The sequence below is a fragment of the Stegostoma tigrinum genome, chromosome 1 (assembly GCF_030684315.1).
Source record: "Stegostoma tigrinum isolate sSteTig4 chromosome 1, sSteTig4.hap1, whole genome shotgun sequence".
Taxonomy (NCBI): Eukaryota; Metazoa; Chordata; class Chondrichthyes; order Orectolobiformes; family Stegostomatidae; genus Stegostoma; species Stegostoma tigrinum.
In genome coordinates this window covers 126,657,183-126,670,512 of record NC_081354.1, presented here as the reverse complement: position 1 = coordinate 126,670,512, position 13,330 = coordinate 126,657,183, and the positions used below count along the sequence as shown (strand labels likewise).

Genomic DNA, 13,330 nt, shown 5'->3' with positions numbered 1-13,330 from the left:
CCCACTCTAGTGTTCAAAAACAAAATGCCTTCGATTGCATCTCCTGTATTTCCCGCACTTCTGTCCTCAAACCACTTCCCCGCCCCCCCCCCCCCCGCCAAAAATACAGAATCCCCTTGGTCCTCACATATGACCCCACCAACCTCCAATCCAACATAGCCTTCTTCATCATTTCTTCCAAGCCATAATCTGACATCACGACCACAGATATTTCCCTCCCCACCCCTATCTGCCTTTCATATGGACCACTCACTCCATGATTCCCTCATCCGCTTCACACTCCTCACTAACCCACCACACCTGGCACTTTTCCCTGCAACCACAGGGGGTGCTACACCTGGCCCTACACCACCCCTCACCTCCATTCCATTTAACTGTGCAATTGGTAAAAGGAATTGAAATGGACACAAGATGGTGCTCTATCTAGTCATGAGACTAAGAAATAAATTAATAAGTAATTGTCAACTGTTCACTTTTTTTTAAAAACAAATGCAACATACCAGCTGTTTGCTTTGAAACCGAGAATTTAGAGGAGACGAGACCATTGTCTCGCTTGCTATGCGGTGCCTGGAAACATGAACTAGCTAGGTAAGATGATCAAAGAAAAACTGGAGATGCTGCCAAGAAACAACTGGCCAATTACGTAATAGTTAGATAGCAAGCAAAGGACTAAGTAGACTGGATCAACTACTTGAAAACAGGAAGGAGAGAACTGATCACTCCCAGTTCTAACTATTTGACAAACCCAGGCAACCTTGCTCACACAGACACACGAGTACAAATCTTATTGACTGAAATGATTTTTTATCTGACACTCAAAAAGAAACTTTGGAAGTCAAGTTGTTGAAACCCAGAGTAGATCTCCAGAACAAAAGGAAAGGGAATATTAACTTACAAAATGCATTATTATTACAGGTAACTGAAGATTCTTGTTAATCAGCAACAGCCCAGGTTTCTTTGCCCCTTTTGTTTTAAAAGCATCGAGCCCTTGTCATCATCTCCATCATGAAACACACGTGTACAAAACTGTCCTCCAGACTTCTGAAGCATCGAAGTACCGAAGCATCAGTTCACAAATGTAACTTAAAATTATTAACTATGGTTTTGCCTTCTTAACAAGAAAATAAAAGTAAATAAATTTACCTTCAAGTTGCACACTGTTCTCAACAGTTTCATTGCAAAGTCTGAAATTCTGGTCTGCACCCAGTAGTCTGGATCACTAATAGAGATCAGGTAAATTAGTCGAATATAGAACAATGGGTTCCTTCTGCAACATCTTTAGGAAGTCTAAATACACAACATCTACAACTTTGACCTCGTCAATCCACTGCTACTTCAACAAAAACCTTGTTCAAATTTCTTAAACATAAGTTGTACTTAAATCTATGTTGCCTTTCCTCAAATAAATCATCTGTCCAAGTGACTAATAACTATGTCCTAGATTTTCATTTCTAGAAGCTTTCCCAACATTGAGGGGTTAAACTGACTAGTCTACAGTTATTAAGCTCTTCTTGACAACTTTTCTGAATAAGAGAGCAGTATTGTCGATTACCAGTCTGCAGGCACAATTCCAGTACCTGAGGAGGATTAAAAGATTACTATCAATGCCTTTGTAACTTTTTTCAAGATGCATCTCACCCAGTTCTGGTGACTTACCAACCTTAAAATACAGCCCATCTTTGTCATCCCTCCTCCGTGTCACTTTTCTTAAAGCATTCTTTCACAGGAGGTGGCTTTCCCTGACAATTCTTGATGCCCATCATTAAGTGTCCTCTGATAAGATACAGAAGTCAAACTTTTTTGCCATCGAACAAGTGTCACACGGAGGCCCAAACCAGGTGAGGATAGCAGATTTCCTTCTCTAAACAACATTGTTTAATACTGCTGATTGATCAACTACACTGACATGGTTTCCATTTCCAAACTTGAATTTCAGACTTTTTTTATTTTAAAAAAAAATCACTAAATTTAATCTCTATTAGTGGCCATAGTGTGACTAGAACCCATGTCTGTAGTGCCTGAACCTTGCTTTACCCATTCAGCAACATAACCATGATGCCATTGTCTCCCTAATGTTTTGGCACCATCGCAACTACCTCACCTTTCAGCATCTTGAGCAGCATGTTCCTTCAAAGAGACAAATACAAGTACATATTCAGTACCTCTATTACACCCTGTTTCCTTGCATGAATCTTCTTCCCTTGATACTTAAATCAATCCTACTCCCCCTTTCACTAGTCACATGCCTAAAGACGACTTTCGGATTCACTTTTATATTGGTCATCAGTCTCTCCACCTATTTCTCCTTTCACTTACTCTCTTGATTCCTGAAGCAAAAAACTAACAAAAAAAAAACTGGTGAAATAAGATAAGAATGCAATAAAGTTTTAAAAAGGTTATGCATCAGAGCCTTTACTGATTCTAGTCCAGTGGTCTCAAAAATTTAAGGCTCTCTCACTAAACAACCTGTAGTGATCTGCTGGGTCAGTCAGAAAACAAAGTACCTTTTAAAAACACAATGCTGCAATCAACTAGTATGGAAGTATTGTAAGTACAGCTTGCTCCACAATTCAGATGAGTAATGCCTCATCTACATCTCAGCTTCATTTGTCAACCTTTCAATAGCCTACTACAGCCTCAGCTTTCAAACATTAAAAGCTCCAATTGTCCAGCGTGCATTGTCTTGTAGCTAAAGATATGAAAATATCCTGAATTTCCACCCAAAAAAGCCTCACTCGCATTACCAGTTATGACCCTCATTTCATCACCAGAACGTACATAATGACCTTCAGAAATAAGAATGCCGTAAAGTACAAATTTTGAAAAGAATCAAAGAAATTTAAACTGGTTATATTGTAAACACTTCAATTTCCAACAATGCCATTATGGAAAGGTTATGTACAAGTGGGTATCATTTTAAACTTAAATACTGTTAATCTAATTATTTGAACGACATTTTAAAACACCATAGCTGATAAACATACAATAAACGTTAGCATACAATTCAACATCTGAAGCTTCAGGAAAAAAAACGATTGAAAACAAGAATCGAATTAAGAGCATTAAAGTGAACACGAATGTGGGTGGGGGGATAAAAAAAAAGAGGGGCTGGAGACGGGTTTGGGAAGGGGGTGAGAATGAGGATACTGCCAGTTGAAAACTAATGAGTATTAATGTACAGAGTGACAAGCTATTTAAATAGGGTACCAGCTATGGCTCATGAGGATACAGTAAGATAAAACAAGAGATGAGGCGCATGGAGAGAGAAGACGTAGGTGAGGAGCAAAAAGTATAACTCTGTGGACGGAGGGGTGAGGGCGAACAGAGACAGGGAAAGAAAAAGCAGAGAGTGGTAGGGAAGATGCAAACAGAAGTGGGGGGGGCAGAGGGGATGGAAACCGGAGACCAAGTGGGAGGCGGGAAGAGGCGAGAGGGGCTGGAGACGGGTTTGGGAAGGGGGAGGGGGACTGAAATGAGGATACTGCCAGTGGAGACACCTGAGGAGGTGCAGAGTTGAAAGCAGGTTCAATAAGCTGCTGACTCGCGGGCGGTGGGCTCGGGTCCAAGGCCTACCCTGGGGACGCACGGCACTTAATCTGAGCTTGTCTGCCCGGCCCAAGCTCAAATACGGCCGGTCCCAACCCGGAGATCCTACCGAATAAATGCCGATTCGACACACAGCGGCCGACAACTCCAAACACTGGCCCATATCCCGGGATACAGGTACCGCCTCTCGGAAAAACCGGCGGCTGCGGCCACCAGACCGGAGGGCGGGGCCTCGCGACGAACGGGCACCACTAGCCCCGCCCATCACCGCAGCCACGCCCCCCCGTACCATTCCACATGACCCCGCCCCTTTCCTCTGCACGATCCCAACCCTGCCCATTCCCCATTCCTACAAATGTAATCTGGCTGAATTTCCATCTCTACTGTCATTGATGGTTTTCTACCCCGTCAGAATTCATTGCGCCTTCACCTCACTCCATGCTTCTCCATTTACTATCCCAGATTGCAGTGGATAGTGGAACACTAAGTAAATTTGAGAAGGAGGTAGACGGATTTTCAAGCAGAGCGTAAATAGAAAATGAATAGGAAAGCGGAGTGGAGGACAAGGTAACATCAGCCAAGATCCTATTGAATAGTGGAACAGTTTCAAGGGGCTTTTTGCCTAGTCTGCTCTTAGCTCTTGGGCTTTGTGTTCTTTGGGCAGTCCTATAATCAGTTATATTATAGTTCAATTACAGTACGCTGACTGCCATTATGTAACCATGAACTGTTTTGGATCCCTTATCTAAAGGAAAGATGCACTGAAAACAGAGGTGGTCAGAGTCATAGAGATGCACAGCACAGATACAGATGCTCCAGTCCATCTCATCCATGCAGGCCAGATACCTTAATCTTCATTTCCCAACATTTGGTCCATATCTCTCTAAATTCTTCATATCAACATTCATACCAATACACCACCTTCCAAACACCTTCCTGCAAAAATGCCATCCCTTATTCCCAATTCCTGGGTGCAGCTGCGGCGGAGTCGAAGGATGAGGCATTCCACTCCCGTATATCTCTGATGTCCTCGTTTTTCAAACGCCGCAACTTCCCCCCCAACCGCAGTGGTTGAGAACACCGTCGACCGTGTTTCCCGCATTTCCAGCAACTCAGCCCTCACACCCCGTCCCCGCAATAACCACCAAAAGAGAATCCCCCTCGTCCTCACATACCACCCCACCAAACTCCGGATCCAACGCATCATCCTCCGACATTTGCATCATCTGCAATCCGACCTCACCAAAGATATTTTTCCCTCCCCATCCTTGTCTGCTTTCCAGAGGGACCACTCTCTCCGTGACTCCTTTGTCTGCTCCACACTCCCCTCCAGCCCCACCACATCCTGAACTTTTCCATGCAACCGCAGGAAGTGCTACACTTGCTTCCACAACTCCTGGCCCCAAAAAGACTGACCACATCAAGCAGATGTTCACCTGCACATCTGCCAATGTGGTATACTGCATCCACTGCACCCGGTGTGGCTTCCTCTACATTGGGGAAACCAGCGGAGGCTTGGGGACCACGTTGCAGAACACCTCCGCTCGGGTCGCAATAACCAGCTGCACCTCCCAGTCGCGAACCATTTCAACTCCCCTTCCCATTCCTGAGATGACATGTCCATCCTGGGCCTCCTGCAGTGCCACAACGATGCCACCCGAAGGTTGCAGGAACAGCATCTCACATTCCGCTTAGGAACCCTGCAGCCCAATGGTATCAATGTGGACTTCACAAGCTTCAAAATCTCCCCTCCCCCCACCGCATCCCAAAACCAGCCCCGCCTCCCTAACCTGTTCTTATTCTCACTTATCCCCTCCTCCCACCCTCAAGCCACACCCCCATTTCCTACCTACTAACTTCATCCCGCCCCCTTGACCTGTCCGTCCTCCCTGGACGGGCCTCTCTCTTCCCTACCTCCCTACCTACACTCACCTTTACTGGTTCCATCCCTGCCTCTTTGACCTGTCTGTCTCCTCTCCACCTAACTTCTCCTCTATCCATCTTCGATCCACCTCCCCCCTCTCTCCCCATTTATTTCAGAACCCCTGCCCCATTTCTGATGAAGGGTCTAGGCTCAAATCATCAGCTTTCCTGTTCTTAAGATGCTGCTTGGCCTGCTGAGTTCATCCAGCTCCACACCTTGTTATCTTGGATTCTCCAGCATCTGCAGTTCCTATTATCTCTGTGTACCCATCCAGATGCCTGTTAATTGTTGTAATCGTACTAGCCTCCATCACTTCCTCTGACAGCTCTTTCCAAACACAAACCATCCCCTTCATTAAAAAGTTGCCCCTTATGTCCCTTTTAAAATTTTCCCCTCTTAGCTTAAACCTATGCCTTCTACCCTAGGAAAAGACCTTGGCTCTTGAGCCTATCTTTGCCCCTCATGATTCATAAACCTCTATAAAGGTCACCCCTTAGCCTTCGACACTCTAGGGAAAATAGCCCCAGCTTATTCAACCTGTCCCAATGGCTCTAACACTCCAACCCTGGCAACATCCTTGTAAACCATTTCTGAACCCTTTCAAGTTTTACAACAACCTTCCTTTGGCAGGGAGACCAGAATTACATGCAGTATTCCAAAAAGGGGCCAACCAATATCCTGTATAGCTGCAACATATACCTATATCCCGACTCCTATACTCAATATACTGAACAAAAAAGGAAAGCATACCAAATGTATTTTTCACTATCCTGTCAACCTGTGACTCCACTTAAGGAACTATGACTATGTACTCCAAGGCCTCTTTGTTCAGCAACATTCCCCAGGACCTTATCATTAAGTGATTAAGTCCAGACCTGATTTGTCTCTCCAAAATCCAGCACCTAGCATTTACCTAAATTAAACTCCATCTGCCATTCTCAATCCATTGGTCTATCTGATCAAGATCCTGTTGGACTCTGAGGAAGCCCTCTTTGCTTCCACTACACCATGAACTTTGGTGTCATGAACAAACATACAAACCATACCTACTATTTTCACATTTAAATCATTTATGTGAACAACAAAAAGCACAACAGAAGCTTCACTATGTTGATCCCGCATATGGAGGAGAAGTGGAGCTGTTCAGCTCTGCACTCAATCAAAGCCTTATCACATAGGCTTCTATCATAAATAACCCATTGTTAGCCACTAATAATCCCCACTTGCAGATATTCATTCCCTAGGCTGACCTTTATTCATTCCTTTGTCTGCCCAACTGTTTCTCTCTTGCTCTCTGCTCCATCTCCACCTATCATTTTCTCCTCCATCCTCCCTCCAACTCCATCTTTAGCACATTTACCAAACCTTTCCCAGCTTCAGTTTTCAAGACGACTCACTGGACTGAAATTTTAACTCTGCTTTCTCACCACACATGCTGCCAAACTTATTGAGTCATTTCAGCAATTTCTGTTTTTGCTTGTGCAAATGTAGAATATGGCCACATACAGTCATAAAAGGTGGTGGCTAATTAACCAAAAAGAGGAACATGATCACTTATAGATGCCAGTCTTCAGCCAATTCAATTAACATTACATTTAATGGTAAGATTCTGGGGGATGTGTTGCCAAACAACAAAGCAATGGAATGCAGGTTCATAGTGCCTTGAAAGTGGAGCTGCAGGTGGACAGAGTAGTCTCATAGGAATGAACCACTAGAGGAAGTGGTGGAAGCTGGTACAATTACAACATTTAAAAGGCATCAGGATAGGTAGATGAACAGGGTAATGAAGTGTGAAACTGGATGAACACAGCAGGCCAAGCAGCATCTCAGGAGCAAAAAAGCTGGCGTTTCGGGCCTAGGCCCATCAGAGAGGGGAAGGGGGAGAAGTAGATGAACAGGAAGGGTTTAGAGGGATACGGGCCAAATGCTGGCAAATGGGACTAGATTTGTTTAGGATATCAGTTCGGCATGGACGGGTGGACTGAAGGGTCTGAATCATAAAATCCCCAGTTTTCTTTTCTGTGGTATATAACTTAGCACTCAGGTCCACACCAATGTCCACAATATAAAAGTATGCAAACCGAACCCTCTTTAATGCTAATTTCTGGCATTGAAACCAAGTCTTCAGAACAAATTCTGAAATGGAATGCACAAAACAACCGGAATTTTATCCAAAAATGTAGGGTCCCACTGTGCTAATAATAATTATTACCCAGTTCAGTTAATTCATGTAATGATTACCTTTGAAATGCCACCAAACATTGCGACTGTAGGAAAATAAGGGAAAGAAAAAGGAATGCCATTAGAGCATAGAAAGCCTCTGCTGTCAGTTATGACGTATAGGAATATTAATGGCATATTTTCTTGAAAGTATAGCTAAAGCCCAACATTAGTAACTTATCGTCAAAACAAAATAGGCGGACTCTGAAGAAGGGTCCTAACCCAAAACATCAACTTTCCTGCTCCTCTGATGCGACCTGGCCTGTTGTGTTTCTCCAGGTCCACACTGTTACCTCTGACTCCAGCAGTTGCAGTTCTTACTACCTCTATAGGAGCTGTTAATGTCTTTTGCTGTCAAAAGTATAACGTTTGCTCGCTTTCCTTTCCAAAGATAAACTCAATATTGTCAGTGAAGAACTTTTTTTCCATTGTACAATTCTGTAGCATCTTTACGATTGACAAGGACGGGGAAACAATTTTCTCATATACAAAGTACTTTTAAAATAGGATCCGTTGTTGAAAAGCGAGACATGCTTCCAAAGCATTTTAGATCATTTTAATCATCCTGTTCATACATGCTATCAGATATCTCTGAAGCAGATGGGATTTGAATCCAGGCTTACTGGATACTGTACTGAGGAAGTGACAATGAACCCAAAAAGTTAACTCCAATTTCTCTCCACAGATATGCTGGGCTTTTCCAACAATTTATTTTTATGTTTCTGGACCCCATCACTGTGGCATAAGTCAATGGATTTTTTAAAATCTAGCAATATCTCGGCTAATGTGGAATTATAGACTCCAAAAACTCCCAAGCGATTTAAAAAAAAAAGGCACAAGGCTTTAACATATTCCATCTGCTTGCAGAGAACATGTCCCTTCTAGCAAGAGTAAATGAGCCCTGTTAGGAGATTGAGCTCAAACTTTGTTGTTATTGTAATTATTTGTGCACTCAGGATCATTCAGCAAATGTTGCCCAATGAGGGAATCACATCTATCAATAGACATTACTGTGGATTTCTTCAGGACAGTAACTCAGGGACAGTCTGAGAGAATATGCCCTTTCAGTCTTGGTATTGATTTCATTGGCACCTTAGACAAATCCAGGAGTGCCTAATTTAGGAAAACATTGTACCAACTAGACTACAAGCATAATTTAATTGACCAGAAACAGCATCTTTCAAATGAATGGGAAAGTCCAAATGTCAGAGACAACCCAACTGAAAGAAGAGGATAGAACAGAGGAATGCATGGCGGAGGAGCTGATGCAGGGGCCAGTGATCCACATTTTTGGATTTGGGGTAGAAGTGGCCTGTACAAGAAAGACAGGTTGCACATGAAAGGGACTAATGTCCTGGCAGGGAGATTTACTAGTACTACTTGCCAGGCTTCAAACTAGTAAAATGTGTGTGGGGGAAGGAGTTGTGTCATGGACTCACACAGATTTTGAGAAAAGACTGATAAATTAAACAGCTTTTACTTCAATGCAAGACGCCTGACAGGTAAGGCACATGAACTGGGATATGATAGCAATTACAGAGACATGGCTCAGGCAAGGGTAGGATAATGTTCCAAAGCATAGATGCTATAAGGATAGAAAGACAGGACAAGGGAGGAGGGGGAAAATGGTATTTTTGGTTAGGGACAACGTTATGGTTGTATTTAGGGAGGATACTTCCAGGAATATTTCCAGTGAAGTTATTTTGAGTGGATCTCAGCAATAAGGAAGAGATGATCACCTTTTTGGGATTGTGTTATTGGCCCCCCAGTTATCAGTGGGAAATTGAGAAGGAAATTTGTAAGGCAATCTCAGATATCTGAGAATAACAGCATTTTAATGGTAGGGGATTTCAACTACCCAAACATAGACAGGGACTGCCATTGTAGTAAAGACTTTTATGGAGAGGTATTTGTTAACTGGGTACAAGAAAATTTTCTTATTCAGTATGTGGACATGCTTCCTTGCAAAGGAGCAAAACGTGACCTTCTCTTGGGAAATAAGGCGAGGCAAGTGACCAAGGTGTCAGTGGGAGAACATTTTGGTGCCTGTCGCTATATTCTATCAGTTTAAAATAGTTACAGAAAAGGACAGATGTGATCTCAAAGTTAAAGTCCTAAATTAGAATAAGGCCAAATTTTACAGTTTTATGCAAGAACTTTCAAAAGTTGATTGGAAGAGGTTTATTGCAGGTAAAAGGAACAGTTTAAAAATGGGAAGCCTTTAAAAATAAGTCAAGAGAGTGCAAAGATGGAGTGTTCCTGTCCGTATGAAGGGTAAGGCTGGCAGGCATAGAGAACGCTGGGTGGCTAGAGAAATTGAGGGTCTGGTCAAGAAAAAGGAGTCTTTTATCAGATACAGTCAGCTGGGATCAAGTGAATCCCTAGTGGAACATAAAGGTAGTAAGAGTATACTCAGGGGGGATGTCAGGAGGACAAAAAGGTGGCATGAGATAACTTTGGCAAAGAGGGTTATGGAGAATCCAAAGAGATTCTACAAGTATAGCAAGGCCAAAGAGTAACTTGGGAGAGAATATGGCCCTTAAGTATCAACAAGGCCATCTAATGTGTGGAACTGTGGGAGATACTAAACAAGTATTTCATGTCAGTATTTACTGTGGAGAATGATAAGGAGGTTGAAGAAATAAATAGCGATATCTTAAAAAGTGTTGGAGAGGAGACGGTACTGGACATCTTAAAATGCATACAGTTGGACAAGTCCCTGATCAAGTATATCCCAGAACTTTGTTGGAAGCTAGGGAAGTGATTGCTGGGCTCTTGCTGAAATATTCAGATCAGTGACAGCTGATGGTGCGTTATTGGAAGTCTAGAGGGTGGCTAATGTGGTGCCATTATTTAAGAAAGGTGGTAAGGCAAAGCCAGGGAACTACAGACCAGTGATCCTGATGTAAATTGTAAATTGTTGGAGGGGATAATGAGGGACAGGATTTGTGTGTATTTGGAAAAGCTAGGACTGATTAGGGACATTCAACATGGCTTTGTGCATGGGAAATCATGTCTCACTAACTTGATTGAGTTTCTTAAAAAAGTGACAAAGAAGATTGATCAAAGTGGATAGGTGTACATGATCCATATGAACTTCAACAAGGCAATCGACAAGGTTCCACATTACAGACTAGTTAGCAATGTTAGATTACATGGAATCCAGGGAGAGCTAGCCATTTGGAAGCAAAATTCACTTGTTGGTGGTAGGAGACAGAAGCTAGTGGCAGAGGTTTGTTTTTCACACTGGAGGCCTTTAACCAGCACCGTGCTGCAAGGATTGGTGCTGGGTCCACTGCTTTTCATTATCTGTATAAATGATTTGGATGTGGATATCAGAGGTGTGATTAGCAAGTTTGCAGATGACACCAAAATTGGTAGTGTAATAGACAGCAAAGATGATTAACTCAGAGTAAAACAGGATCTGGATCAGATGGGCTAATGGGCCAAGGTGAGGCAAATGGATTTTAATTTAGATAAATTAGAGATGTTGTCTTTTGGTAAGGTATATCAGGGCAGGACTTATACACTAATGGAAGGGTGGTGTTGCTGAACAGAGACCTTGGAAGTCAGTTTCATTGTTCCTTGAAAGTGGAGTCACAGGTAGACAGGATAGCGAGGAAGACATTTAATATGCCTGCCTTTATTGATCGGTGCATTGAGTATAGCAGTTGGAATGCCATGTTGTGGCTATACAGGACATTGGTTAGGCCACATTTGGAATCCTGAGTTTAGTTCTGGCCTTTCTGCTGTAGGGAAGAAAAATGTGAAAGAGTTCAGAAATGATTTACAAGGATGTTGCCAGGGTTGCAGGGTTTGAGCTGTAGGGAGATGCTGGGGCTATTTTCCCTGTAGTATCGAAGGCCATGGGGTGATCCTAAAGAGGTTTATAAAATCATGAGGGGTATGTGAATAGCCCAGGTCCTTTTCTCAGGGCAGGGTAGCCAAAACCTTGAGGGCATGGGTTTTTGGTGAGAGGGGAAAGATTTAAAAGGGACCTAAGGGAGCAAAATTTTCGTGCAGAGGATGGTGCATATGTGGACTGAGCTGCCTGAGGAGGAGGATGGTACAATTACAACATTTGGAATAATTGGAAAGTTATTACAATGCTAACTCAAAACTATTTTCCCATCCTGAAAAAATAAAAATCACAATTACAGGAGAAACACCACCCTTCTGCTACCTTTCACATTTTAGCTAAAGCAATAAAATTTGAAAGACTTATTGTTTTAGATTCCTGTTTGGTTATGATTTCCTGAAACCTCTGTTGTTCAACTCAGCACAGCCAATCACTAAACTGCTTTAACTCATGTCAGATGCTCAATTCAACAAGAGCAAAATGTTCATGCCATTTCAAAGTGTTTAAAGATCGACAGAGCCTGGGCATTTTCGACTATATGTCAGCAACCTCTTGCAAATTATAAAGGGTAAGCTAAGTAACAACCTTGAAGTTAGATTTCAGTGGATTTGTGCCCAAAAGAACAGGAACAGCTTTCAAACTCCATTGTCAGTAGAAAAAAAATTGCAGGAATAATGATCGTACACGCGATGCAGTGATAAATCAGTCGTCATTTTTTTAAATATAAAGGTAACAGCTTTGAAGTATCCGTAATACAGCACATTTGTTGCAAATTCAAAATGTGGATCATTTTGTACCAGTTTCAAGTGTAAGTAGGTTATGGTTACCAACATTAAACACCAAAGGTCGCAATTCAGACCACTCAGCCATGACTTATATTACTGGATTGAAACCACGGTTCTCATGAAAATTCAGCCAAGGTCAGACAGGAGTAGTTAAGAAGCTCGTTATAGTAAAACGAGCAAAACACCACCACAATTACAATTCCTAATGAGTTGGTAAATGAAACGAGTGACTGAAATTAACCTGTTATAGCAAATACATTCTCCATTCATTCATTCATTTCCGACATTCAAACTGCTGCAGCTTACAACAGCCAAACGATCAGACAATTCATACAAGTGCAAACACCAAACAAAACCATAAGTCTGCTTGTGGTGTCGGCACTCATCTAGAAGGAAACAGAAACACACAAACATACCAGATAATCCATTTACAGAACGGAGGCCCTCAGCTTCCAAGTCCAAAGCACTTTTAATCTTCTCTTTATGTGTATATATTGTATCGTATTTGTTATAAGAACAGTTTGCCTGACATTTCCTAATTTAAATAGGGGAGAAAATGTAAGAGGTCACCGTCTCTCCCACTCGACATGCATGGAACCTACACTTATTTCCTCAACTGTACTTTATCCCCTAGTGGGTGAAATGTTAAAATTAACCCCTGAAAGCCACTCCCTTTCTGCGTAAAACGATCATCTGATCGCAGACGTGAGGCTGTTATTCAATAACGCCGGAAGTTTAGTTCGAAGCCCGTGTGCGGTTAGGGTCATGTTCAGGGACTGGAAAGTGGTAGAATTCCAAACTGTGTGAGTTGCCCTCTGTAAATTTAACAGAGATGGTGCAAATACCACGAGGAGAAGTAGGGTTTGAATCTTTTATCATTTTTCTGGGCAGTGGTGCAGCAATGTTTGATTTGGATTGAGTGCTGCTATGAATTTACCCAGAGGATTACCATTGTGATCAACTAAGAAAAAAATGCAGCATTCACACCACGCATGT

At 42.4% G+C, this 13,330-nt stretch overlaps 1 protein-coding gene across 4 annotated transcripts in view; it reads right to left on the bottom strand.

Annotated features, from left to right (window-relative positions):
• Nucleotides 1–12,979, bottom strand: part of LOC125457498 (ADP-ribosylation factor-like protein 15) — a 291,813-nt gene extending 278,834 nt beyond the window's left edge. Inside the window, exons 1-2 of one of the 4 annotated variants that reach the window (XM_048541767.2) lie at nt 3,656–3,766; nt 1,144–1,219 (exon numbers count right to left, since the gene is read on the bottom strand). In XM_048541767.2, coding sequence (XP_048397724.1) covers nt 1,144–1,176 — 33 coding nt within the window. In that variant the 5' untranslated portion in view covers nt 1,177–1,219; nt 3,656–3,766. Of the gene's footprint in view, nt 1–1,143; nt 1,220–3,573; nt 3,785–12,750 lie in introns of those variants that run through there. The other 3 variants (XM_048541777.2, XM_048541786.2, XM_048541757.2) reach the window with 3 other exon arrangements.
• Between the last annotated feature and the right edge of the window lie 351 nt (nt 12,980–13,330).